The sequence below is a fragment of the Ictidomys tridecemlineatus genome, chromosome 3 (genome assembly GCF_052094955.1).
Source record: "Ictidomys tridecemlineatus isolate mIctTri1 chromosome 3, mIctTri1.hap1, whole genome shotgun sequence".
NCBI classification, from domain to species: Eukaryota; Metazoa; Chordata; class Mammalia; order Rodentia; family Sciuridae; genus Ictidomys; species Ictidomys tridecemlineatus.
Window position 1 is genome coordinate 116585991 of NC_135479.1, and position 27610 is coordinate 116613600.

At 39.1% G+C, this 27610-nt stretch overlaps 1 protein-coding gene across 1 annotated transcript; it reads left to right on the forward strand.

Moving 5' to 3' along the window:
• The first annotated feature begins 3042 nt into the window (after positions 1 to 3042).
• On the forward strand, positions 3043 to 27610 carry Tmem212 (transmembrane protein 212). Its single transcript, XM_040270088.2, has 4 exons — positions 3043 to 3218; positions 11612 to 11671; positions 13267 to 13590; positions 27452 to 27610. The coding sequence occupies exons 1-4, from the start codon at positions 3060 to 3062 to the stop codon at positions 27470 to 27472; spliced, it is 564 nt and encodes a 187-aa protein (XP_040126022.1). The 5' UTR covers positions 3043 to 3059; the 3' UTR covers positions 27473 to 27610.

Genomic DNA, 27610 nt, shown 5'->3' on the forward strand with positions numbered 1-27610 from the left:
AATATAAAATAGGGCTGGGGGATGTGGCTCAGTGGTTGAGTGTCCCTGGATTTACTCCCCACTACCAAAACAAATACAAAACACACACACACACACACACACACATATCAGTTTGGGCTTTTTTGTTGGTGCGTTTCATTTTTTAGTGGTAAAGTTGGATTGAAGAATTTGGTAGAGAGTCCATCATTATTCTCTGAGCCATGATCATAGGGTCCCCGAGCTGGAAAGGAAGTGAGATCCATGAAGACCTTGACTCCATCACCTCCAAGAAGAACAGACCTCCCTTCCAGTAAGCGAGTGCCACTTGGGAACTGCTAGAGGGAGCAGGGCTGCTAGTCCATTGGGTACACAAACATGGCAGATCAAGAGGAAGTGCCAGACAAAAGAGGGGTGCCACATTCTCTCCTGTCCCAGGAGCTGTTCCCACTGAAGTGTCCAAACTTTAATGAAATTTGTGTGGATTGAATTTTCCTGTGGGAAAGCACAGAGCCTTAGTTCTGCATCTGTCCCTTCTCTTTGTTATATTAAGACCTGTTGAAATCGCTAATAAATTCAGGTTTACAAGTTGCACTGAGATTATTGGGGTTAGCCTGTGAGTGTTACAAGCACTTTAAAAGTTCTCCAAAATTAAAACAAAAAAAATAGTCTCTTTGTTTGCCATCCTTGTACTGTTTAACACGAGTATTTCAACAGTCTTTATTTTCCAAACATGCCAACAGGAGAGAGTGATCTGACCCACAGTATATTGACATACCATGTAGCTATAACCTTGAGATAAGAAGTAAAGGAGAAAGTCAAAACAGCTCAAACCAAATACTAACACAAACAAGTCTGCCTTCACTCCAGACCCTTCCTCAGCACCAAGGGAACAAATCGGCATTAGCGCTGGCAATGGTGGGCACAAATAGATCTACAATTGCTCAGCTCCATGGGGCCCTTAATGTGTAGCTGGAAAGCCCAATGTATTAATTACTTAATTAAATATTTATTACCATGTGTTATCCACTCTGTGCCTGACATGGTGGTGTTGAGGATGTCTTATATATATATTTTTTAATATTTTTATTAGTCGTTCATGGATCTTTATTTTATTTACTTATAATTTATATGTGGTGCTGAGAATCGAACCCAGGGCCTCACACGTGCCAGGCAAGCGCTCTTCCACTGAGCCACAACCCCAGCCCCAGATGTCTTATATATTTACTTGATACATAAGACTCACAGGTGAGTCTGCCATTATGGAATTTATCTAGTGCTGTTAGGGGATAAAAAAAAAAAAAATCCAAGAATATAGCCCACAATGTTGAGAGGAGATGGGAAATAGCAGTTCTACCAGAAAGCCTGAGTTGGTTTCCTGGATTCTGAATATCCAGAATGAAACCTTTTCAAAATCTGGGTCACCTTGTGGAATGGCTATTAAAGATAGAAAGACAAAAAGAGAAAGCAGAGAATCAGAGAGATGCTTCTCTCCTCACAGCACATAGGAAGGTCCTTTGGGAGTTTTACCAAGTTGATAAGGAAGAGTCAAATCTAATGTTTGTAAGGTCATGGATAAAAGAAATGGTAATGACCATGTCTTTGTTCCATGCCAAAAAAGCTCTAAAGACAGAATGTCCCAGTGTAATAACTGGTAACTTCCTGAATGTCCTAGCTGAGCTGAGCTCAGTGCTAAGCATTTACATATAATAGCTCATTTGATTCCCCCCAACCAACCACTTGTGAGATAAATACTAATTTATTCCCATTTCTTTTTTTTTTTTTTTTTATTGGTTGTTCACAACATTACAAAGCTCTTGACATATCATACTTCGAACAATAGTTTCAAGTGAGTTATGAACTCCCATTTTTACCCCAAATACAAATTGCAGAATCACATAGGTTACACATTCACATTTTTACATAATGCCATACTAGTGACTGATGTATTCTGCTACCTTTCCTATTTGAAGAAACAGACCCAGCCTCGTTAAATAATTTGCCCTTCCCCAAGGACACAAACTCCCAGCTCCCTCTGACTCAAAATCTACTCTCCACATTTCCATGCATACAATTATCTTTCATGATTTTATTAAAAGATATCATTATTGAATACAAAAATTATTCAGATAGCTTCAGAAAGTGTTCTTTGTCTTCAAGATATTATCTTGGAAGGGATATTCAAACGTATCCTATCAGTCAAAATCAAATACACATTTTCTCAAATGCATGAAAAATGAAGAGATGAACTTTTGCAATTGCTTAAATGTACACAAGCCCAACAACTCCAATTAGAATTGTGATTCAAGAAGGGATGGAGATCAGTGTTTTATTCAACCGGTAAATTACTTCTCAAAGTTTGTTTTACAACTGCAAACTTCCATCTCTGCAATTTACTTAAAAATTGAATTAATAATAAAATTACCAAGGAGAAGCCAGTTCAGTGAAAACAATGCAGAACTTCATAGTGAAACTTAGGCCTATTTAGGGATAAAGCCATATAAAAATCCCTATTAAAAATTCAAAAATAACTGTAGTGATGTTAAACTTTGAAAGAGACAAAAAGCCTTGTTTGGCTTTAAAACATTTAAATTCAATGTAATGAAAAGTGGTCCGAGTGCTTCTTTTTACTTTGTTTTGTGGGAAATTGTGCTGGGAATGTGGATCTATTGTGCACAAAGGATGTTGGCTTTATGCTGGAACCACTAGGCAGGTTGAGTTGAGAAACAATTAGCTCAGTCAGCAAGCCTTTGAATCTGATTAAGCCAGGAAGTGGTCACTCCCCAGGACAGGGCAGAAGGGAATCAAGGCAGTCACTCCAAAACAAGGAATGGTTTTTCACTCCTTTCTCTCTCTGAAATAAACCAGTATTAGAAATGATTGTGTCTAATTTATATCAAGGATTATATGACGACATTCCACCTCCGGTGAAAGGAATCATATCTTATTTCCAAGTGGATCAACAGTCCCCATGTGTCATAGCTACCGTCTCTAAGAAACTTCTGTTTATTGGGGCCTGTCATATGCTCATGTTTTGGTAACAAAAACATCTTTGAGACCAAAGACTCAAGTCGCAGAGGAAAATGAAGGCCCTGTATCAGGCTGCTGGTCGGATTCTCGTTACTCTGGGGAGTCTCAGCGTATTCTCTGGAGTTATTGCTTTTTTCCCTGTTTTTTCTCACAAGCTCTGGTTCACTGGATGGAGTGTCCATATTGCTTGTCCCATCTGGAATGGAGCTTTGGTAGGATCATATTTTATTAAGTATTTTGAGAGAATAAAGGGAGATGGGAGGGAGAGGGGAAACAGAATAACGTGTCCTTTAACATTTTCCGGACAATACAAAGAAGTCAAAATTCTGCAGAAAACCAGAATTCACCTTAGTACGTGGATTTATATTAGTTTAATATATATTATATACCAGAAACTCCTGTTTAAGTTTTTTATGTCCTTGATGAACACAAATACCTTTATTTTATTGATTTATTTTTATGTGGTGCTGAGGATTGAACCTGTGCCTCAAGCATGCTAGGTAGGCAAGCGCTCTGCCATTGAGCTACAAGCCCAGCCCATAGTTATATTTTAAGTATTGGGATTTTGTTTATATTGTTTTAATATGTATGCATGTTTATCGGGTGAATTATAAGGAAACGTTTAAGAAACTTAAAATTTTTATTTTAATCTTCTTACCTTGTTATTCTGAGAAAATAGAACTCATCCTTTTGAAATTCAATTTACAGATTTAGAAAAAGGCATAAACCATCATACCATTTAAAAATGTAGAATGAAGTAAAATAATTTTCAAAGTAATATTTCCCTCAGAAATACCAAGGTGAGCCTATATGGCCCTAAAATTTGCAAGCCCAAGAGTTTTGTTCTCCTGCCACTTTCTTTGTACCCAACTGTTTGAACTGAAAATAATTCAAGAAGTGGTTGTTGGGGGCTGGGGTTGAAGCTCAGTGGTAGAGTACTAATCTAGCACACACGAGGCACTGGCTTTGATCTTCAGTACCATACAATAAATAAATAAATAACAAACTAACAAATAAATAAAATGTATTGTGTCCATCTACAATTAAAATTTTTTTGAACAATAAGGCAGTGGGGTGTTGGACTTCACTGACTTCACAATTTGCTAGGAAAGTATGCATGCACCTAGTCAAGTGACTGCACTAAGTAGATGCTTATTTAGTAATCTCACAGATAAGCAACTGGCTTACCTCAGCTCCCTGATCCAATAAAACAAGTACAACTGTCCTTGGGAGGAAAGGACTTCCACAGCAGCATGACTTAACAGGAGTGATGGGGGTCACTGCCTAGTTTCTCTCCTTATTTCCCATGAGATATTTTCTCATTATCAAATATTCTTATCTTCCACCAGTTATTGGAGAATTCCATTCTGAAGTTTTTTGATCTTAAAGAAACTTCTATTAAAATATAGCTACTCTTGGATGGGCTAACATCTTAAATCTTTAAATAATTGACTGGGATGCTATCTAAAAGCATAACCCCTGGAAACATAATGTTTAACTTATTTATGAAATAAGTATTTATTGAAGAACTACAGTATTTGGGGGGAATCATCGGAAGATCCATCCAAGTATTGGTCTTAAGTAGGAATTCTGCCTTTAATAGTGTGTGGACACAGGAAGCAGGGTGGGTGGGAGGGAAACTGAACCTTGGGTAGTGTTTTCTTTCTTCTTTTCTTTTAAAATACATTCTTTTACATATACTTCCCCCATCTAGACCTTCCCTTCCTTTTCCCAGCACCTACCTCAAACCACACTTTCATTCAAAGAAATGTTTATTGAACTAAATACAGCATTGGCAATTACATTTATTCAAGCGGCAAGTTTTTTTTTTTTTTTTTTTTTTGTTGTTGGTGACCCAGAATAAGAAAAATATTTCACATCAGGACCTGGAATATACATAAAGAGGCTTACATCTTTCTTTCTAGATGAATATCGATTTACTCATATCAATATGTGTAACAAAACTTTCACAAGATAATACTGGATTATTATGTGAAATGTGTGCTGGTAATTTTTATTCCACTTAACTATTTTATTTTATATTTCTTCCTTTTTTTGGGGGGGTGGTGGCGGCCCTAGGGATTGAACCCAGGGGCACTCTACCACGGAGTACATTTCCAGCCCTTTTTATATTTTCATTTTGAGACAGGGTCTCCCTAATTTGCCCAGGCTGGCATCAAACTTGTATCCTCCTGCCTCAGCCTCCCAAGCTGCTGGGATTCCTTCCAGGTGTGCACTACCACACTCAGCTCCATTGGATTATTTTAGAATGCCCGTCAGACAGTGGATCCCCAAAGTTTAACAAAACCATGAATGTAGTCCAACCCTCCATCCTTTTCTTTTTGGTCTTTGCCTATCCCTGAAGGGTGTCAATAAATTCAACAAATATTGGCAGATTCTGATTAAGGTTACAAATACTTCATGTAGATTGTTCTAAGCCAAACATCTATTTTACCAATAGGCCCAGGGAAATGACAGTGTCTCCTCCAGCAGGCAGCTAGTTGGTGGCTGTTTGATTTCAGGGGCAGCAGCATGGAGAGGTACAGTGAGAGACATAGGATTTGGGGAGATAGACCTGTGTTAAGTTCCGACTTAATGTTGGTTCGTGATCAAACACAGGACCCTCTGTCAGTCACTTCCTCCTTGCCTTGACCTACAATAAGGAGAATTTCATAGGAGAGAGGAAGGCATGTGGGAAACTGTCTAAACCTAAGCTGTTCCATGAGAACAAACACAAATTGAACAGATTGTGTCATGGAGAGCTTTGCCAATTTTAAAGCTCCACTCAAATGCTAGTTAATACTCTGCCTTTCATTTGTACCCTGCTCTCTGTCCAAACTCTTTGTTATTAATCCCTTGCCACCCGCCTCACTGTCCTGTCCTGTTTCCTGATGACCTCCTAAGTCCCTCACCCTTACCTCCTGGACCTCATCACACATCACTCTTTTTTCCTCCTCCTCCGCCTCCTCTTCCTCCTCCTCCTCCTCCTCCTCCTTCTATCTCTATCTCTATCTCTTTCTCTCTTTGTGGAGCTGGGAATTGAACCCAGGGGTGCTCTGTCACTGAACTACAATCCCAGCCCTTTTTAATTTTTATTTTGTGTTAGAGTCTCACTAAGTTGCCAAGAATTTGGAATCTTCCTGCTTCAGCCTCCAGGATAGCTGGAATTACTGGTGCACCACTGTACTTTGCTTATTTTTTGATAAATGAATATTATACAAGGACAGGGATGTAGTGGGCTGGGGATATAGCTCAGTTGGTAGAGTGCTTGCCTCACATACACAAGGCCTTGGGTTCAACCTCCAGCACCACAAAAACAATACACACACACACAATCCTATTTTGTTTACTGCTTTATCTCTATCCAGAGTCACATACTGGGTTTTCAATAAATATTATTTAATGAATACTGTTGAATTAAGTGCACAAATCTATGCCCTCCCTTCTGGTGGTACAGAATATCTTACACAGTCGAACTCTGACTAGGTTGCAAGGACTGAAGGTCAAGCTGGTATTTATAATAAAACAGGAAAAAAAAAATCTTTGTGAGAAGGAACACAATGAGAATGCTCACTCTTCCAATGATGTCTAAATCTGGAACAAGGAGATTTTCCCCCCCTTTTGAGTTTCCTATGGAGCCACAGTTCTGATCGGGGTCAACTTCAAAAGTTCTCCACCTCATTCCACAACTTCCCTTGCCAGTCACTTCATTTGTCTCCAAATATGTCTTCCTCGGGAGAAAAGATAATTTGTACAATTCAATCACATCAACATTTCCTTTTGCAAATGACTCCATATTTCTTTTGAAACTGTAAGATAGATTTTGCATGCGATACAGTACCTGTATTTGTTCAACACCTTTTAGTCAAGACTTTCTAAGTACTCCAAAAATATGAGGCTTCAGACTCTAACTCCATTCTGACAGCCACATGACACGTACTTTTCCCAGAATCTCTGAGCTAGGTTATTTAAAGGCATCAGCAGCTGGTAAGTATGCAGAGAGGAGATCTTAGGGCCTTAAGGACTGAGCCCCACTAATCCTGGAAAATGTGGCTTGCAGATGAAGCTCTGCTGAAGTGACTGAAGTACAGTGAATTTGATCCCACGACCCAGGCCTGGAGAGACCAGCGATTTGGCCCAATGGCAAGTGGCAGCAGTGCACCCAGAACTCCACTGAGAAACAGGAATTGGGGAGAAAGGTCAGGGCTCCACTTAGTCACGCAGGCCTCGGTTTCCTTAAGGGTTACAGGAGGGCCTTGATTACCCAATCGTTCATGTCTCTTGACAGCTTCCACAATCACAACTCCCAACCCTCGGGTGGTGTCAAAGGAACGCCGGAGCTAGACAGCAGATAAATAAAAACAGTTTTAAAAAGCAATAATATTGAAATAGAGAAAAAGAGACCTCAGTATAGAACTGGGTTCAATCCCAAACACAGTATAAGCAAGTGGGAATTTATAGCTCCAAATCAGAGTGGGGATCAGTGGATAGAAAAGAATCGAGAGGAAACTTGGGTAACAAAGGCAATTCTGGCTAAAATGACCTATTGGGATCCTGCTGCAGGTGACCAGACATCTCTGGGGGAAGATGGAGGATTAGGAAGCCAAACAGATTCTGAGTGTGAACAGACATTACAGATACTGAGGCTGGGGGTTTCTTGCCAAACTGATTTGAGTCCTTGTTTAAATGGGATCTTACAAGGAAGGGCACAGGGGCCAAGGAAAAGGTTCAGGAACCTGACTAAAGTTTGCTCGAGCAAAGAATCTTCGTCAATTTTCCGCTGAGAGAACCTAAGCTTCTTTTCGGTCAGTGTGGCTGAATAGGAATTAATCATCTTGTCACCAAAACCAATTCTGTCTTCTCTGACTTCTCTTTCACTGTCTTGGAAACGCAGTTTCAAACCCTAGGAGTGATTTTTGACTCAATACTTTTCTCTAAATTAGCCCTTCTCAAACTGTAGAAATCACTTGAGGATCACGTTGAGATGCAGATTCTGATTTAGTAGGTTTGCTTGGGGCCTGAGGGTCTGCAAGTCTCAGGAGTTCCGGGGATGCCCCTGTTGCTGGTTCCAGGATGGCACTTGAGCCACAATGCCCTAAACCAGCCCAGGCCCAGGCCCAGTCCTGTTAGCTGTCCTGTGACTTTGATTTTGCCTCTGAGGCATATTCCTATACATTCCTTCTCCCTGCGCACCTTTCCTACCCTTTATCACTTCCCACCCCTACTCAGAGGTGGTATCCAGATAACTTCAATAGCCAAACTGTGCCAGTCTCTCCATTAGTGGATTTATAAATCCAATCTATTGAGGAGCTAACAGCATTTACAACAAATAGAACAGAAGAGAGAATAGTAGAGTGTCTATCACGTAGAGTAAAGGTTAAGTGCTATTTTTGTTAGATATAAAAAGATTTATAAGTAGGTCATGGTACAAGATATATTACTGTGAGCAGAGTTTTTTAAAAAGAGAGAAAGAAAGCCTGAAGAACCAGGGTCCTGCAGAGACCTCGGAGCCTCACTGCATTCTAACAGGCATGCATGCCCCATCTGGCTCATCTTTCTAAACCTTCCTGGAAGTCAAGCTAGCTCTTTCTTCGACATCTTTTGGCATTGCTTTATTATCCCCAAACAAAATCCAGACACACCAGCCTAACTTTTGAGGCCTCCCTACCCAGGTGTCACATGATTCTGAATCCAATCTTCTCTTCTTCGCAGGGAGGGAGGTCTGGGCTCCTTACTCCCTGTTCCTTAAGCAGGATGCCACTCCCTCACCTGCCCACGTGCTGATCCCACGGCCAGGACTGGCTGCCCTCCCTCCATCACCTCCAGAGATCATGGGTATCCCTCAAACTCGCCTCACATCCTGCTGTTCATTGTGCCTTCATCATGGAGGAAAGTGGTAACTCATCACCTAGGCTTTTTGGTGTAGAAAGTGCCGTTCCTCTTGCCTAATTTTGTGGATATTCTTATATGTGCCTTATTTTCATACCTGGGCTATAAATGCTAATGAAAGTTGCAATTATGATTTATGCAAATATGATTTGGTGGTCTTCCTCATCTGATTTAGCCTCCCTGTATTTCATTTGAGAAGTGGAAAGAATGTCTCTGATAGGGTCATTATGAGGATTAAGCAAATTAACCCATGTCCAAGTTGTTTAGCATAGTGTCTGCTATATATTAAGCACTCCGTAAATGTTAGCAGTTATTATCATTATTTTATCTGCTTTGGGCCCATCTCATCCCTTGTTTATAGTAGACCCACAATAGATGCTTAGGCGAATAAATTACCCCATATAAATATGATGGCTTTAAAAGTTTCTATTTTTGTTTTGACTGTTCCCAGCTTCCTTCAATTCATCTGCTTCTGGGAACTGCATCCTTTACTTAAGCAATTTAAAGATTTAGTGGGAGGACTCACAATTACCATGCAATCAAAATGTTAGCAGCAATTGTTGTGAAACCCAAGTTGGTGGAAGTGCCCAGAAAGTAAGCCAATAGCTATCAAGAATAGCTGAGGAAGGAGGGTGCTTTTCTGCTCCTCGCTGTTCACCCCCTCCACTCTGTCTTTCCCCACAGCTGCACTGTGATTTTTGACCTCCCAGACACCTTCTCTCTCACCTCTCTCTGGACTTGTCTTGCCTACTGTCAAATCTCTTCCTTTTTCTTTCAATTTCCTCCATCCCTATCTAAAAAGAAAATTTGCATAAAAGAAGTGGAAGAAAGAAAAGGGGACAACTGTAACTCCTGTCACAGGGGGGAAATACCCTGCACGGATCCCCCATCCCTGGAAAGGGGAGTCAGAGGTAGTGGGCGTACTCAGCCCTTGAGTCACCATCCCATCCACCATGCCATCCATTTAACAAGAGACTGAACTGCATTTATACTCAACCGACTCTGTGAAAGATCTTTTTCAAAGTTTTGTGTAAACAAAGCAAAAATCAAGCTGGCAGCTACAACAGAAGTCACAGGCAATTGCACCTCTGCAGCATTTTTCTACCTTTGAAGGGAAAAAAATAACAGCTCATGCTAAAGTAGTTAAGGCAACCTGGAATCTAAGCATCTGATAATGTCAGTTATCTTCTCCTAGTTAAACCAGCAGAGGGGGGTGAGGCTATCTCCTTTGCTTTCATCTTGCTTCCACATTTCTCTCTCTGATTAATGACATTGGAGTGATGTGTCAATTGAGGGCCAGGCCTCTGAAAGCCTAGCCTCGCCCCAGGCTTGCCCCAGGGCATCAGTTACAATTGCTTTTATTAATTCTCAGGTTTTGTACTATTTATTCGGGCTCAATCTCCATAAGGTCCCTTGGAAACTCCTCTTGCAGAATCAAGCCAGGAAGCTCTTCTGACTACAGATGGTTCTGTTTTTATCCATGGAGTTTTATGATATGGCCATGCCAAGTCTGGAATTTCAGGCCCGACTAATGAGAGGTTTTGGGAGAGTGAATGTGTATTTGTGTGCATGTGTGTATGTGTTGCGCTCCCTCAAATCTCTAAATCCAACATTCAAAATACAATATGCCAGAAAAATGAAAAGCTAAATCTCCAAACCGTAAATATGCCAAAGCTCGAACTACAAACCCTGCACACCACAAAGTCATATTGGTAAAAATTCTGATTTCCCACCTTGAACTTGCCAGTTCTATATGTACCGTTGTGTTTATCTCTCTATTCAAAACCAAAATTTTCCTATTTTTAGATCTTTCCACTTTTAATATCTTATTTTAAGCATGCCTCTTCCTGGTTTTCTCTCTTGACCTCAAAACATTCCTTGGTCAAGCCTAGAATGATTTATATGGATTGGGAATAAGCAATTTGTAATCTCAAAAACCACAAAAGTCTCCTGCATCAGACCTGGTGCTGAATCAAAGATGAGCTCAGAGATTTTTTTTTTTTTTCGTTATCTATTGCTCAACTCTGGTGGCAACATTCCCTCCTTTGTTAACCATTTCCATTCTGTATGTTGGGCCTTTCTCCCTCAATGGTGACTAGAAAGAAAAACTCTCTTTTGAAAAGCTGGACACAACTGCACCCAGAACAATAAATGCCACATCACACATTCATTCCAGTGATAATCTTTGTTGTTGGAGAAACAGAGATCGTTTATTTGTAGCCCATCAGCCGGCCCAGGCCTCGGAATCTCAGGGGGAAAAAAGCATGTAGCTAAAGAGAAATGTCACCGCTGGGAGGGATCTTAGGGCTCTGTGACAGGCCTCCATTCTGGTCCTTCCCATTTGCAATTTTAGCAATTTGTGAGAAAGGTGAAGAAGAGCCACTTATACAAAATAAAACATTCGTCCAGGGGTATAAAACCAAGCTTGTGTTACGGTGACACGGTATCTGAGATTTTCACTGGGATGGCCAAGGCAAGACCAAGAATGTAAACGTGAGCTTGTGTGAATCAGGGCTTTCTGACATTAATGGCTTATTTTCCTCATTGTCATCACAGTTTCTTCTTCAGAGGAAGAGGAGATCAGAGCCATAAATCCATTTAGCCATTTGCTGTTCCTTCTAGTTTGTGATAAAGTCGTCAAACTGTGAGACAGATTGAACTCTTTCCAGAGGTACCTTCTATTGTGGATGTTACTTTTCCAATTTTCTTTTCACAGGCCATCACAGCTGGTGTGCTTGTACTGTCGGCTTACAAAGAGTGGACCCACAGACACCTGGTAAACACAGAGACGTTAAGTAGGACAGCAGAGTGGGTTTGAAGGTCAAGCACCACTCATTTAGGATGGCAGAGAATGATTTCCACTTATCAAGGAATTTGATCTAATTGTGACCGTACTATGATGGATTTCAGCAATAACCTTTATGCTTTAAATTAATATTTTTTATCTGATTTCTACTCCAAACCATTTCTACCATGCCTTGTAGTAATTACTGTCTTTGGGGAGGACAGAGTCAATGGATATTAGAGCTCCTGAATTTAATTTTGAGAGAACAGAGCTACAGGCTCTTCTGCTTTTAATAATTTTTAATTTGTCTTTCTTTCTTTATCTTTCTTTCTTTCTTTCTTTCTTTTTTCTTTCTTTCTTTTAATTTTCTTTATGATGCTGAGGATTGAATTTAGAGTCACTCCCATGCTAGGCAAATGCTCTACCACCAAGCCATACCCTCTGCCCTAAAGTAATGTTCTTTTTAGTGTCAGCTCCTGAATTGGAGGTCTTCTTCTCATCTCTCTGTTACTTTTCTGGGAAAGGATGAAAAAAAATCCATATCTTGCCTTTCAACAGTATAGAGCCAGGTAATCCCAGTGCGTAGAAAGTCTACCGTCACCAATGATAGACTTTATTCCCATGGTTAAGCCTGTGCTTCTCAATCATTAAAGTATGTGTGAATCAACAAGAGATCTGGCTAGAGTGCAGACTGTGATTCCACAGATCTGGGTGAAGGTTGGGAGTCTTACTTTTCTGACAGGCTCAGGGAGATGTCAATGCTGTGGGATAGCGGATCACACCCCAAGTAGCAAGAGAAGTTCCTAGAGAAGGCATTCTATTTTCTATTCTATTTTAGAATTTTATTTCTAACTCTATTCTATTCTCTCATCTTGGATTATCCCATCAGAGACTGGTTCTATTTTTTTTTTTTTTTGAACTGGGGATTGAACCCAGGGGTGCTTAACCACTAAGCCATATCCCCAGGCCTTTTCATATTTTTATTTTGAGACAGAGCCTTCCTAAATTGCTGAGGAAGGCTTTGAACTCACCATCCTCTTGCCTCAATCTCCAGAGCAGCTAGGATTACAGGCATGTGCTACCACACCCAGCTACCAGGTTCTCTGTGCATATGTGAGATAAACAACTGTTTATTGAATTGAATTGATTTCATTTTTGCCCCAGTTGGCTGACATGTTTCTCTCCCAAAGTGTGGATTGGAGGCAAGAATGTGAGAGCCTACAAAGAAAGTTGAAATCAGATTCGATAGCACATACCTGTAATCTCAACTACTGGGGAGGTTGAAACAGAAGGATCACAATTCAAGGCCAGCATCAACAACTTAGGGAGGCCCTGTCTCAAGATAAAATATATTTTAGAAAAGGAGCCAAGTACAGTGCCCCTAGGTTCAATCCTCACTATCAAAGGAAAAAAATAAATGATAAATAAATAAATAAGCAAATAAATAAAACAAAAAAAGATTGTGACCCAAGGTTCCCTCCTTTTCCAGTAGGAGAGATTGATACCTGGCAACTCCTTCACATTGCTTAAAAGTTTTTGAAATAGCTCATCCTCACATTAACACTTTGTCTCTGTTTTATTTTCAGTGGGAAGCTAGCTTCACTTTTGTGATTCTGAGCATTATGGGATGTCCACTTCATTTTGCAGTAGCCTTGGAATCTGCTCTCCTTGGTCCATATTGCTTCTATTCATTTTCAGGGATCGCGGGGACCAATTATCTTGGTTATGCCATTGCCTTTCCTTTTCCATATGCGAAATTCCCATCGGTTTGCTTGGACCCCCTTCACTATGAAGAGTACCACCTGACACTTCAAGTCCTTGACTTGTGTCTGAGTTTTGCCCTGCTCTGTGCGTCTCTGACAGTGTTCATCAAACTTTCTGCAAGACTAATCCAGCGTGGACACATAAATGTAAGTTTCAGCAAAGGGGAACCTGGTGCTTATTCAGTCCTGAATGGTAAAATAGAAGGTCTGGTATAGAAATACTAAATCTCTCCTTTGCCAGCATTTCCTGTAAAACCATGTTACCTGGTGTCTGGCACATGATAGGTGCTCAATAATTATTTTTGAGTGAACAAATGGAAATACATTGATGTAATACTAAAAGCACAGCTATAGGTAGTACTACCCAATTTTTGTCTCAATCGATATTAAATTTTTTTTCTAAAAACAAGATATGGCTGCATACTTTACCACTTTTATTTTACATAGTACTGAAAATTCTAGCCAGAGCAATTAGGCAAGAAAAAGAAAAAGTCATCCAATCAGAAACAAACAAAAACTAAATTGTCTGTTTGAAGATGACATGATCTTATGTGTAGAAAACACTAAAGACTCCAGCAAAAAACTGTTAGAGCTAATAAACAAACGGAGTGTACCTGCAGAATACAAAATCAACATACAAAAATCAGTTGCTTTAAAGACTAGGTATGGATCCACCATACGACCCAGCTATACCACTCCTCAGCATTTATCTTAAAGAATCAAAATCATCTTTCTATAGTGATTCATGCATACGCATGTTTATAGCAGCACAATTTACAATAGACAAACTAAGGAACCCACATACAAGGGTCCATCAACATGTGAATGGATAAAGAAAATGTGGCATGTATACACATATATACACTGGACACCCACAGGCAACAGAATACACAAAGGAATTTTATTCAGCCATAAAGAAAAACAAAATTGTATCATTTGCAGGAAAATGAATGGAACTTGAGGCCATTGAGTTAAGCAAAATAAGCCAAAGTCAGAAGATCAAGGTTTGAAGGTTTTCTCTCATATGAGGAAAAAGAAAAAAAGAAAAAAAAAGGGTATGTGATGGGGAAAATAGGGTGATGGCCTGAGAAGCAAAGGAGATCAGTAGACTAGGACAAGGGGACCCACAGGTGGGAGGAAGGAGGGAAGAAGTACTGGGAAGGGTATTGGCCAACTTATATTGTTACATTGTTTCTTATACTAATATGTAACAACAAATCCCACCATTATATATAACTATAATCACCAATGAAAAAGGAAAAAAAAATCAGTTGCTGTATTTTTTGGTGGTGCTAAGGATTGAAACCCAATGTCTTGGTCATGCTAGTCAAGTACTCTACCACCGAGCCCAAATTGCATTTTTATACTCTGACAGTAAGCAATCCAAAAAGAAAAAGAAAACAACCCCATTTATGATAGCATCAATAAGAATAAAGGATGGAAAAGATGTGTATACTGAAAAATATAAAACACTGGTGGAAGACATTGAAGACACAAATGGAAAGGTATTTCATGTTGCTGGAATAGAGGAATTAATATTGTTAAAATGTTCATTCTGCTCAAAGCAATCTCTAGATTCAGTGTAATCCCCATCAAAATTGCAATGGCATTTTTCACAAAAATAGAAAAAAGCAACCTTAAAACTCACATGGATCCACAAAAGACCATGAAGAGCTAAAGTAATGAGAAAGAACAAAGTTGGAAGCATCACACTTCTGATTGTGAACTATATTATTATTTTTTTTTTAAGAGAGAGTGAGAAAGGGGAGGGAGAGAGAGAGAGAGAGAGAGAGAGAGAGAAAATTTTTTAATATTTATTATTTTTTAGTTCTTGGCGGACACAGCATCTTTGTTGGTATGTGGTGCTGAGGATCGAACCCAGGCCGCACGCATGCCAGGCAAGCGCGCTACCGCTTGAGCCACATCCCCAGCCCCTGTGAACTATATTACAAATTACAGGAATTGAAACGCTGTGGTCCTGGCAAAACCCAGACAACAGACCAATGAAACAGAATACAGAGCCAAGGAATAAACAACTGGTCAAGTACTATTTGATAAGAGTGCCAGAAATACACATGGGAAAGTGTAGTCTCTTCATTAAATGGTGTTGAGAAAACTGGACACCCACAGGCAACAGAATGAAATTGAGCCCTTATCTTACAATATGCATAAAAATTAACCTGAAATGGAATAAAGACATACATGTAAGACCAGAAGCTACAAAATTATTAGAAGAAAACACAGAGGAAAAGCTCTTTGATATCATCAGCCTAAGTAATGATTCTTCCAATAACTACACTAAAAGAGCCACCAACAAAAGCAAAGCTAAACAAATGAGATTATATCAAACTAAAATGCTATAATGAACCTATAAAAAAGGGAAAAAATACTTGCTTTCTTTTTTTTGGTGGCGCTAAAGATTGAAAATCAAAGTCTTGGTCATACTAGACAGGGGTTCTACCACTGAGCACTTGAAAGAAACAATCAACAAAATGAACAGGCCTGTAGAATGGGAGAAGATGTTTGCAAGCCATATATCTGATAAGGAGGTAATATCCAAAACATGTAAGGAACTCATTCAACTTAATAGCAACGAAACCAAACAAACAAAAAGATGACCATATGGTCCAGCAATCCCACTTCTGGGTATATATTTGAAGGAAATAAAAGCATATCTTGAAGAGATATCTGCATTCCAATGTTCATTGCAGCATTGTTCGTATTAGTCAAGACACGGAAACAACCAATATGAATGGATAAAGAAAATGTGTTGTATATATGCAGAGAAATACTAGTCAGCCTTAAAAAAGAAGGGAATTCTGCCATTTACAACAACATGGATGAAACTTGATCCATGGTAAGTGAATTAAATCAGGCAGAGAAAGACAAATACCATATGACTTCACTTATGTGTAGAATCTGAAAGAATCAAACTTGAAGAAACAGAGTAGTATAATGATTGCTAGGGGCTGGGAGTTGGGGAAATGGAGATATTTTGGTCAGACTAAAAACTTTCAGTGATAAGATGAATAAGTAGAGGAGGTAATGTCCAATGTTGTGACTATTGCTAACAACCCTGCATTGTGTACATGAAATTTGCTGAAAGTAAACCTTAATTCTTAACACACACACACACACACACACACACTGATCATGTGAGTTGATAGCTAACTTGATTGTGGTAAATATTTCAGATCATCATGTTGTATACCTTAAATTATTACAATAAAATATTACTTGTCATTTATATCTCAAGAAACTGGGGAAAAAACTGAAGTAAAGCACATTGAACTTTTTATAAGTAATGAATATGCATCCCCTTATCTTTCCTAAGTTTGAGGGTCATAAGAAAAAAAAAAAAAACTTCCCTGGGAAAAACATAGGTTAAGATAAACTAACCTTGAATTTGAAACTTTTACACGATGCTTTGCCATGTTATTTTGCAGTTTATCATATGGAATTCAGGTCAGTAGTTTGCTTTACTTTATATAATTAAATTTTACACTATAAAATTTCTGATAGAGGGCTGGGGATATGGATCCCTAAAAGAGCATTTGCCTGACATGTATGAAGCCCTGGTGTTCAATTCCCAGCACCTTACAGACACAAATACTAAGAACTTTTTGTGGAAATCAATTATAGTAATATCCTTAATGTTTTGTAATAATAGTCAAATACAGGTACCTTAATTTAGCTTCTATTCCATGAACTCCAAAATGTATATATACTCTGTGGCTAGACAATGCAGAATTTCTTCAAGCAATTCTGTACTGGTACTTGTACCCCAACAGAGAGGTTTATGTACCCCAACATCAATTTATCTTTCTTTTTCCAGGAGCGCTAATAACAATACTAATGGTATGGTAATAACAAAGTGATTATTCTGTGTCAGTATAACTTCCCATTTTATAGGTAATACACTGAGGCTAAAGAGATAATATAACTTGCCCCAAGTCCCACAGCTAATGAGTAATAGGGGCAGATTCAGAACCCAGAGACACTTCCCCTGATCAGGCCAGGCTCATCCTGGCCCTTCTTGACACCGGCCCTGCAGCCTCTTCCCTTTTGCTGGCTCTGGCGCCTAGGAAAACTGAAGCAGCATCTCTGGTGGATGAGCACAAGTGACTTCAGATTCTGAATTCTTAGGACTGTTATGGATGTTGATCCATTGTGGGCTGAACAGTTTCCTTTAGAAAGAGATATTTCCCATCGCAAACTCCTGTGCTGGCTTTGTGATTCAGATCAGTATCATATTTGCACAAAGTGAATTGGGGCAATGTTAGCCAGTGTTTTTCCAGGTCGATCCTATCCACTCCAGCCAGCAAAGCTGGAATATAAGAACTTGGCACTCTTGATACCTTTTGTGGTCAATCCTGTCCTCTTCAACTTCTACTTAAGTCTGCAAAGGAAATCCTGTGCATTCTTAGGCAGAGCTGATTACCTGCCAAGAATTGAGGCCAGCAAGCCAAAATCGCCTCCCCCACTGTACTTCCAGGGAATATGGAAGTTTAGTATTTGAGATTTGCCCCCTATGGTGAACACCTCACACTTTCTAGAACACTTTACTAAAAGGAATGTATGCCTAGGAGAACCACACATTGAAGTATTGGCTGTCATAACTCCCCAACATGGGATAGTTTACTAGATATCTAGCTGTCACCTTATACATGACACTCACAGCACCTATGCTTAACATGGGTTGGTGGCAGGGAGAAAAAAAGGAAAAAAAATATAGAAAGCCTGGTAAATAGGTCCAGATACTGAAAAATAAGGCTAGTTGAAGTGATTGGGAAGAGAGAAGAGGAACAGAAGAGAGATGAGGCAAATTTCTCCAACTTGGAAATTTTGCCTCTGCAAATATTGCTTAGGACTACTTGGTGTGTGACTTCTCAGCCAGCTATAGGGCTCAACACAACTAGAATGCTTTCTCAAAGTAGACTAATGACATCAGAATCACCCATGTTCTTGTTCAACCAGATTTCTGGGTCCTACTAGAGCTCTGCTATGTCAAACGTTCTAGGGATGGAAGTACATAAGGTAGATTTTTTAAAAATGCTCTTTTTAGTTATACAGGACAATAGAATCCATTTTGACATAATTATTTTTAACACACACTCCAAGAAATTCTGATGGTCATGGAAATGAAAGAATCAGATCATACTTCTTTTTCTTTAAAAGTTATCTTCCTTATGAAGACCCTTTTAGTGTCACTTATAGACAGAGTCTCAGTTTCCCTGGCTGCATAAAATGCAGCATTATTTTGGGCAAAAGTTTTTGATGAGTTTAATAAGCAGTGATTCCTTGGTGAGCATTTTTGGATGACTTGACATGGCTTAATCCATAATGGCGGCAGGTCATGTTTCATTAGTGAGGATGAGTGGCTGACATAATAGGACATGATGTTCTATATTAAAAAATACACCCCTGCCTTGAGCCCAAGGGGGATACTCGCAGCCTGAACAAACCTTTGCTACCAGGTAGAAATCTCAGCTATCTTGGGCACAATTTCCAGCAGTGAAATAAGTGTGTTATTTATCAAAATATCAGGGAAAAAACACCCCTTTTTAGATTCTACTGGTAATCTTAGTACATGTGAGATTCCCCATATACTAAACGTGATAAGCAATATTCTGAAAAATTTCATTAAATTACAATACTGATTCTAAACCCTGCTGATGATTCTCCCCCTCACACACACTTCTTCTTCTCTCTTCTCTCTCTCTTTGTGTGTGTGTGTATCTCTCTCTGTGTGTCTCTCTCTGTCTCTCTCTCTCTCACACACACACACTGACAATGCCTTAAATTTTTCATTTTTAGGCCTGGGGTGGTAGCTCAGTGGTACAGCTCTTGCCTAGCAAGTCCTTGGTTCAATTCCCAACACCACAAAAATAAATAAATAAATAAAATGAAAACTGTTTTTAAAAATTTTAAGTGTCACTCTGAAAATGAATATCCTTTGATGAAATCATAGCACATATATTAGGAAATTCAAGAGTCACAGGATTTGTAAAAGAAAATGTAATAGTTGAAGGAAGATTTGAGGAAATGGTATTTTTGTGTTATAATGAATTATAGAGCAGAGTTCATTTTTTAAAAAGATCCATATGTAACAATCAATATTATGATGAAAAATATTCACTTCTGAGAGTTGTTTTTTTTTTTTTCTTTGTAAGTTCAAAAACATGTCTCCAGAAATGAAACAAGTACCCCCTAAGGAACTGGTACAGCTACTATTTCTTTGCTGCCTTTGCTTTAGTAGAATCAAGGTCATCTTGTTTCAGGTCACACAGCGAAAGGTGTGTCAGTGTTCAGTCAATTGGTACCCAACCCAAACCACAGGGAGAGTGCCTGAAAGAGATAAGAAGGGTTTGATGACTTTGATAAACACAAAGGTGTGTGCCAGCCCTCTGACTGTGAGGGGGCTCCCAGGAAAGAGGGGGGCTGGGGAAAAAGACTCAGAGCCACCGGTGCAGGATTTTGAAGAGATCTGTGGCTCCAGGACTCAGCACAGGGCCAGACACACACAACACGGAATCAAAGACACAAAGCAAGGCCAGAACTGTCCACATTCTTAGTTCAGTAACCAATAAAGTAATGGGAAAGGAAAGAATGGGGACAGCAAAAACACACTGAAGCTGTCCCCTGCAGCTACTCTGCTCCTCCTCCATGGAATGAAATGGCACCTTTTATTTTCCTTTTATTATTCATTGTGTTTTATAGTTTTGTGATTTTTTTTTTTAATGAAAAAGGGAAGGAAAACATCTTCCCCCTTTTGTCATATGATGCAGTGGCTTTACTTCTTTCAATGAATTGAGAAACGTTCCAAATGTTCCATTCACGTAAAAGATGTAAGGCCTTTAAATGCAGTTTAAAAACATATGTGGGCAAAACACTGATCAGCAGATAACCCTCTAGCTCCAAACAAAAGTCAAATTAGCCACAGGCTGGCCCCAGATCTTCCGGTGGACTTCCACTGTATCATTCGCCCTATGTTAAACAGGCTTTGAAACAAATTCATCTCTGATTCTTGTCCTAAAGGTCTGAGGCCTCAGGTGGGGCCATATTAGATCTTTCTTTTGTTTCTTAGAACTCATTCCCCTGGGTGGATCCAAGGAGGACTCCTGTGGGATTACAGAACAGAGCAGTAAGAATCCATCATATTTTTTTTTTCTTGCAAATTCTATTATGTGGTCTCCTCAAATTGGTCATTAAAGAAATCATAATATAGAAAAACAATCCCAAACACAGGGCACTGCTTCTTGTTTCGTCTTTATTTTCTCTTCAATAGCGGTGATATCAAGCTGGGCCCTAGCAATCCTAAGTGCTGCCTTCTGGGTGGCTACTCTTTGTCAGTCCCTTTGCCCCTCACAACTCTCCAAAGCTCATTCTACCCATTTCACAGATGAAGCCATTGAGATAGCCATGTCGGGCACCAATAATTCAGTCCCGGGTCTTGCAGAGTTTGGGGTGTAGGCTCTTGGCTGGGAAGCCTCATCACCTCTCAAGGCATGTGTCACCTGGCTTACCCACTCTGGAAGAACTTATAGAGTCACGTTTCTCTTGATTCTCTTGGACAGTATTTCTCATGCTGCTCACAGAGAAAAATTAACCTTCGTGTTTTAGAAATGGAAGCTATTTTTCATGTTTTCATTCCACTTAATCAGTGGGACCACACCAAGGGTGATAGCAACTGACTGTGAGAGGAAATGAGGCTCAAGTGTTCATTGTAATGTATTTAAATAAGTTAGATAGAGCGGTGGGCGGGGAGACACTGGTATCCCGAGCACTGTTTTTTTTTTGTCAATTTTTACTTTATAATTTATCATGAGCTTCAACTTATTTTCCTCCTGATGTGTAGCCAATTTCATCTTTTAATATCAGATATCTTAGTAGGCTTATTTTTTTCTTGCTTCCTAATCATAATCTAAAATGTTTTTTATGAATGAGTAGGTTTTGAACAGATAGTAGGTATATTATATTTTTTAAAATAAGGAACGTTTAAAGGCTGGGGTTGTGGCTCAGAGGTAGAGTGCTCGCCTAACACATGCAAGGCCCTGGGTTTGATCCTCAGCACCACATAAAAATAAATAAATAAAATAATAAAGGTATTGTGTCCAACTACAACTAAAAAATAAAAATAAAAATATATTTTAAAAATAAGAAATTTTGAAAAAAGAACAAAATGCTGTTTTTGTTTTGGTGCTAGGGATTGAACCCAGAGGATCAATCACTTTATCACTGAGCCACATCCCCAGCCCTTTTTTTTTTTTTTTTTTTTTTTGAGTCAGGGTCTCACTAATTTGCTTACCGCCTCACTAAGTTGCTGAGGCTGGCCTTGAACTTGTGATCCTCCTGCCTCAGCCTCCTGAATTGTGGCATGTACCACTGCACCAGGCCAAATTTTTGTTTTATAAAAGAGCAGAATTATAAGCAAAAACCAGAAGCCTCTATTTGAAAAAAAAAATGCAAAGAAAAAGGCATGTATAGTGAATGTTTCTGAATGATTATAATAGTGCTATGATGGGAGTACAATACCATTTAGAAGGTAACAATGTTGGCTTGATACTTTAAACTTTATTGATTAAAGAGGGGAATATTTGATGGCTATTACTAGATGCCTGGGTTCACTCCCCATGTGAGACAAGGGAGAAAAATAGAGAAAGTAATTAGGGTTAAAAACAAGGGGGGATGTGAGCGTGAGGAATGACGCAGGGATGCTCCCCTGCAGATTGGCCTGCGGAGCCCATGGGGACAGCATGGGCAGGCAGCAGGTCATTTCTGGGGGTGGGGGGGCTTGGGCCACCTCACCTCTAAGACGCAGCTTAGGCCAGCCAGCCTCCAAGGACCTTTCCAGATCTGTCTTAGTCTGTGAATTTGAACTAAAAATTCATTCCATTTGAGAAGATTAGCATTCAAAGGGGGAAGACTACAGAAGCAGGTGAAAAGGGAGATGTTTAAAGCAGGAAATGACTGACTACCTGGTCAAAGCCAGGCTGCTGTGTCTAACTGCGTGACTGTTAGATGCCATGTGTGCTGGAAATGATGCTGATGTGAGGTAGCGTACCATTAAGTGGCAGATTCCCAGACCCCCTGAACCCCTTCAGAGCAATACTTTTCCTTGCCCCATATTCAAGCTGACATATCAAACCACCCAGAATTATCTTGCTGGCTGTCTTTGAAAACAACAACAGCCACTTTCCATTATATTATTGAAAAGTATGGAATTTATTTGCGAATAATATTGTTTTAAAATGTTCTTTTCTCTCTTACATCCTATAATAAACCTAGTATCATAACTGAAAAGGAAAGCTATCAGTTAAAGCCACGGATTAAAGTGCTGGGCTGTATGTGGTGCCTCTTTGACGAGAGCATCTCTGCTCACTGGAGTATGACTTTTCTCTTGTGGTGTGTCAAGGAGGACAAACCCAAAGCTTTCAAAATAACATCCACTGCTTATACTCACTTCTCAGCATTTGCTGAGCATATATCGTATGCCACATATCATGCATATGGCCTTTAGATAGCCAGTCCCAATGAACCCTCTTCCATCTGCATCTTATTTGACCTCTCTACAGCTTTTGAAGCTGTTAACCATTTTCTTCATAGAATCCCCTTCCACTTTGACTTCCACGTACCACTCTTTGGTTCTCTTCTTTCTCTGTGGCTTCTCCTTTTCAGTCTCCTCCGAGAGCTACTTTTTCTCTATTGACCTCTTAAAGGCTGGTGGCCTCAATTATCACCTTTGGGCTGAAACTTCATGCATCCATATATCTGTGACTGAGTTCCTTTCTCCTGCTCTCGTGAGCCTTACTTCTGTCTACTTTCTGAACATTTCTGGGCGTCCCATAGACATATACAGTACTCCAGATGTTCATGATAAAGCTGATCACCTCTGCCTCAACAACTGCTCAGTTACCAGCATTCATGACCATCAGGACCAACCAGAGACCTGGAGTCATCCTAGTGTCCCCATGCCTTTGTCAGTCACCAAATCTGACAACTGCCACTCTGAAGGACCTCTCCACATGGTCCGCCTTCTTTGTACTGACTAATGATTCTGGTTCTTCCCTCCATCTTTTACTCAGATTTTTTGTTCCTCGTCTTGTTGTCTTAAGAAGTATCCTCCAAAAAGAAAGAAGGAAAATCCCAAGTGCAAAACTTCTGCAAAACCAAAAAAAAAAAAAAAAAAAAGAAGAAGAAGGAGAAGAAAAAGAAATGTCCTCCAAGCAGTTTCTAGAATGAACTCTCTCAAGTTCAAATTGTCGCTTCTTACTCCCTGACTTAAACCCTCTCAGTCTTATACTCAAGCTTCTTCCAATGACATCTAGATGTATACAGCTCCTCTCCTTAGACTGTGAGTTCCTCGAAGGCAGGGACTGTTATGTCACTTCCTCTATATGGCCCTTTTCGTCTCAATCATCTCTGAACAAAGGAGACCACTTTTTCTACTTCTACACTGCATTCTGTGAAGGACCCTCAAGTTGCCATCTTTGTATTTTCTTGATGTATTGCTTCCTGATAGATTCTAAACTTTTCCATGGCAATTCAACTCTGACTGCTCTCTCCTAGCAGAAGACCTGGTATTTAAAATCTATAATATCCTGCTAACTTTGTTAAGAGAGATAATGCTTCTCCATTGATTCTTTTTTAATCTGGCCCTTCAATTTCTCTAAAAAAAAATTTGAGAACTCAGACGTCTTATAAATAACACAGTTTGGCCTTCTTTATTCATGGTTCCAAATTCCAAGATTCAACCAACCTAAGATCAAAAGATTTGGGAAAAAATTGCAAATGTGCAATGACATTTTATATCAGGGGCTTGAGTATCCAGATTTTGGTGTCAAAGGAGAGTCCTGGAATCCAACCCCTCATACGCCAAGGGACAATATTGAAAACTTCAGAAAAATGTCTAAGCAAGATTTTAAACATTGATAAAATTTTTCATTGATTCGGTATTACATAACTGAAAGCCAAGGTCTTTGCATTGCACAACTCTCAGGACCATCAATTTCCTTAAAGTCTTTGTAAATGACACCACAAAACTATGAATGATGGCCCCTAGAGTTAGGCAATATGACGCCTTTCTGGTTGGTCAGGAAGCCTTGGTTTAATACTAACAAGCTGAGCTGTTCACTTCCTCTGTTGGAACCTCCATTTCCTCATCTATAAAACAACATGGACTAGATCATTCTGTGGTTAAAACCCTTTTCATACTAATAACTAATCCCACAAAACCCTTCAGTATTAAAAATGAATAGTATAATAAACTAATTCACCAGAAAATAATAATATTAAAGTCATTTTATTACGGTTTAAAGTTGTTTTTAAAGATTGTATTACAAAGGTTGATTTAATATAATCTTTATAATCATCATAATATCGTCAGGCAAGTTTTTATTTTTCCCATTTGACAAGTGGCATTCTATTTTGTTAACATTAAAACTAGTGCTTAAGAAAGCATAATTTTTGGACAAATTTTATAAAGGATATATATTGTTTTTGTCTAGAGGCCAAAGTAGACTAAAATTTAGAATACATTTGACTATGTGTTGTACTCAATCAAACATCAACTGAAACTTCTTATGTAACTTAAAATTTGGTTAAACATTTACATTAGAAATTTTTTATAAATAAATAAATAGGGGCTGGACATGATGTTGAATGCCTGTAATCCCAGCTTCTCGGGAGGTTGAGGACAGACAGGCAACATAGCCAGACTTTCAAATAACTAAATAAATAGGAGTAGGAGTGAAAATATTGAGTTAATATTTGTGAGTTCTTCTATGCAAATAGCATATAGTTGACATTGCTAGACTTCACTGACAGTGACTGAAAAGCTTATATGTATTCTTCAATATATTTATTTTTTTCTTTTGAACACAGTAATATAGGCTACATCCTGATGCACTGCACGGGAATGTTGAGCAGATGAATGCAACTTAGGGACCTGGCAAAGACAAACTTGAGGCATGTGAGCAAAATTATCATCAGTTGCATGCTCTTGTTCCTGGGATTTCAACAGTAGTGCTCTTTATACCATGTGTTTTCCCAACGACTATAGTGGTTCTATAAATTAAGTGATGTAAACAATTAAAATTAATTTAAAATAGCCATAGCACAAACCTATGTTTGGATGAGAGATAAGCCATCAACACCCAGCCCCCTTGCCACCAGTTGTTCCCAGATAATTCTATTTAAAAGGGAAAACAAATTATTTTATTGTCAATGTTTTCAGTGGGATTGAATTGGACATCCTAAAGCTTTTAATGATGCAATAGCTTCTTTGTAAATGTCTTTCTGGTCTCCTAGGGGTATGGACACCACTAATGCTGATGAGATGCTCTCAGAGGTCCCTTGCAGAGCAGATGCTCTATGCTCTAGAGAACTGCACTCCACCCCAGGTCTGTAGGATTCTTACAGACCTGGGGCGGAGTGCAGTGCTGTTTCTCTGACTATTGATTTCATAGGAGTCAGACCAGTAGGAGATGCATGGGTATAAAGGAATATAATATTTATTGTTGAGACAATTCCAGTAAATTTCATTTTCTGAGTGCCTACTATGTACCAGGTACTATTTGCAGGGCCAGGGGTTGGCAAACTATATAGCCCATGAGCCAAAAGGGTCAACTGCCTCTTTTTATAAGAACCTAAAGCTAAAAATAGTTTTTATATTTTTATATAGTTGGGAAAAAAATTTCATGACACTTGAAAATTATATCATACTCAAATTCCAGTGTCCATAAATAAAGTCCTATTGGAGCCTAGCCATGCTCACTTGTTTACATATCGTCTGTGGCTGCTCTCATGCTGCAATGGCAGTGTTGAGTAGTTGTGACAGAGATAGCACAGCCCGTAAAACCTAAAATATTTATTATCTGGCCCCTTACAAAAAAATTTTCCGATCATTTGATGTGCATCCATAAAGAAAAGTGAACAAAAATTGTGGTCTACATTCAAGTAGGAGGGACAGAGAATAAATAACAAACCACCTTTTTAAAACTAGTATGTTATTTATAAATACAAATATAAAAACTAGCAAATTTAAAATAAAAAGGTGCCCAAGAAAGATGAGACTGGGAGTGTCGGGGACAAAAGAACAGCAGGTTGTGATATTAAGTGTCGTTTTTATGTCTTCCTAGCCATAGCTAGACTCTTGCTTAAACCTATGGCAGGCATATTTCAAGTCTAAAACCAATTTGCACGTCATGGAGAATTTGCTGTGGTCAGAGAATAAAGAATCTCCAGGAAGGAATAGAGAGAATAAGTAGATTTGAATTTCCATGCCAAGAAGCAGTGGTTTGTTGAAGAAGATCTGTTTTGCCATTATTTATGGTACATAGAAAATCCAACACACACTTTTGAAGTGAGACAGTTTGAGGTTTAATTGTCTCCTCGATCACTTACCATCTGAGTAACAAATCAGTATTGAGTCTCTCTGAGCTGAAGATTCCTCATGTGCAAAGTGGAGCTCATCCCTACCTCGCATGTTGCAAAAAAGAAATTAGATCATTTCTAGGAAGGGTCTGAGACAAGGCACAGCACTTGATAGGTGCTCTAGAAATGTTGACTTTCTTCCCCTCACTTCTAATCAAATTTAAATTCTTGGCTGCCAATTAAAAATTTCAGAAAGTGCCCTTTAACCTTTTGAAAAGCCCAAAGCCAATCCAAACCAGACAAAACAAAAAGCAAATTACCAAAAGCAATGTTCAACAGAGGCTCCCCACAAAACCAATGGCTCTTCCTGCTTTATGCTTATGCCAGATATTTTATTACACATATATTTCTTTTTTATACCTTCCTGACACCCCTTCCACCACTACCACCAGTTTTGCTCTCTTTGTTGATTCCTCTTAAATCCTTAAGTGGGACCATGATGCTGTTATTTGAGTCATCCCTCAGTGGGCTCCTGTGACATAAAAACGGCTAAATTAAATGTCAGAAGTGACACTCTACTTTCTTTGATAAACTATAGAAATAAACACTTCTTTCTTTATTTTTTTCTTCCTAGGGTCAAAAGAATGGACAGTGAATTTGGAGCTGCATTCCTCTAGACTTTGTCTTATTTGTGCTCATTATTTTGAAATACTTACAAAATAATTTTGATCTTTTTAAACACATTTCCTTTATATTTTTATGAAATAAAAATTGAAGCAATTGTAAAGCTTGA

What these genes read in the sequence shown, in the direction of transcription:
- Tmem212 (XM_040270088.2), top strand. Translation starts at nt 3,060, where the DNA reads ATGAAGGCCCTGTATCAGGCTGCTGGTCGGATTCTCGTTACTCTGGGG. An exon ending in AGTGGACCCACAGACACCTG is followed by an intron (nt 11,672 to 13,266) that starts GTAAACACAGAG and finishes TTTTATTTTCAG; the next exon opens with TGGGAAGCTAGCTTCACTTT. An exon ending in TCCAGCGTGGACACATAAAT is followed by an intron (nt 13,591 to 27,451) that starts GTAAGTTTCAGC and finishes TTTTCTTCCTAG; the next exon opens with GGTCAAAAGAATGGACAGTG.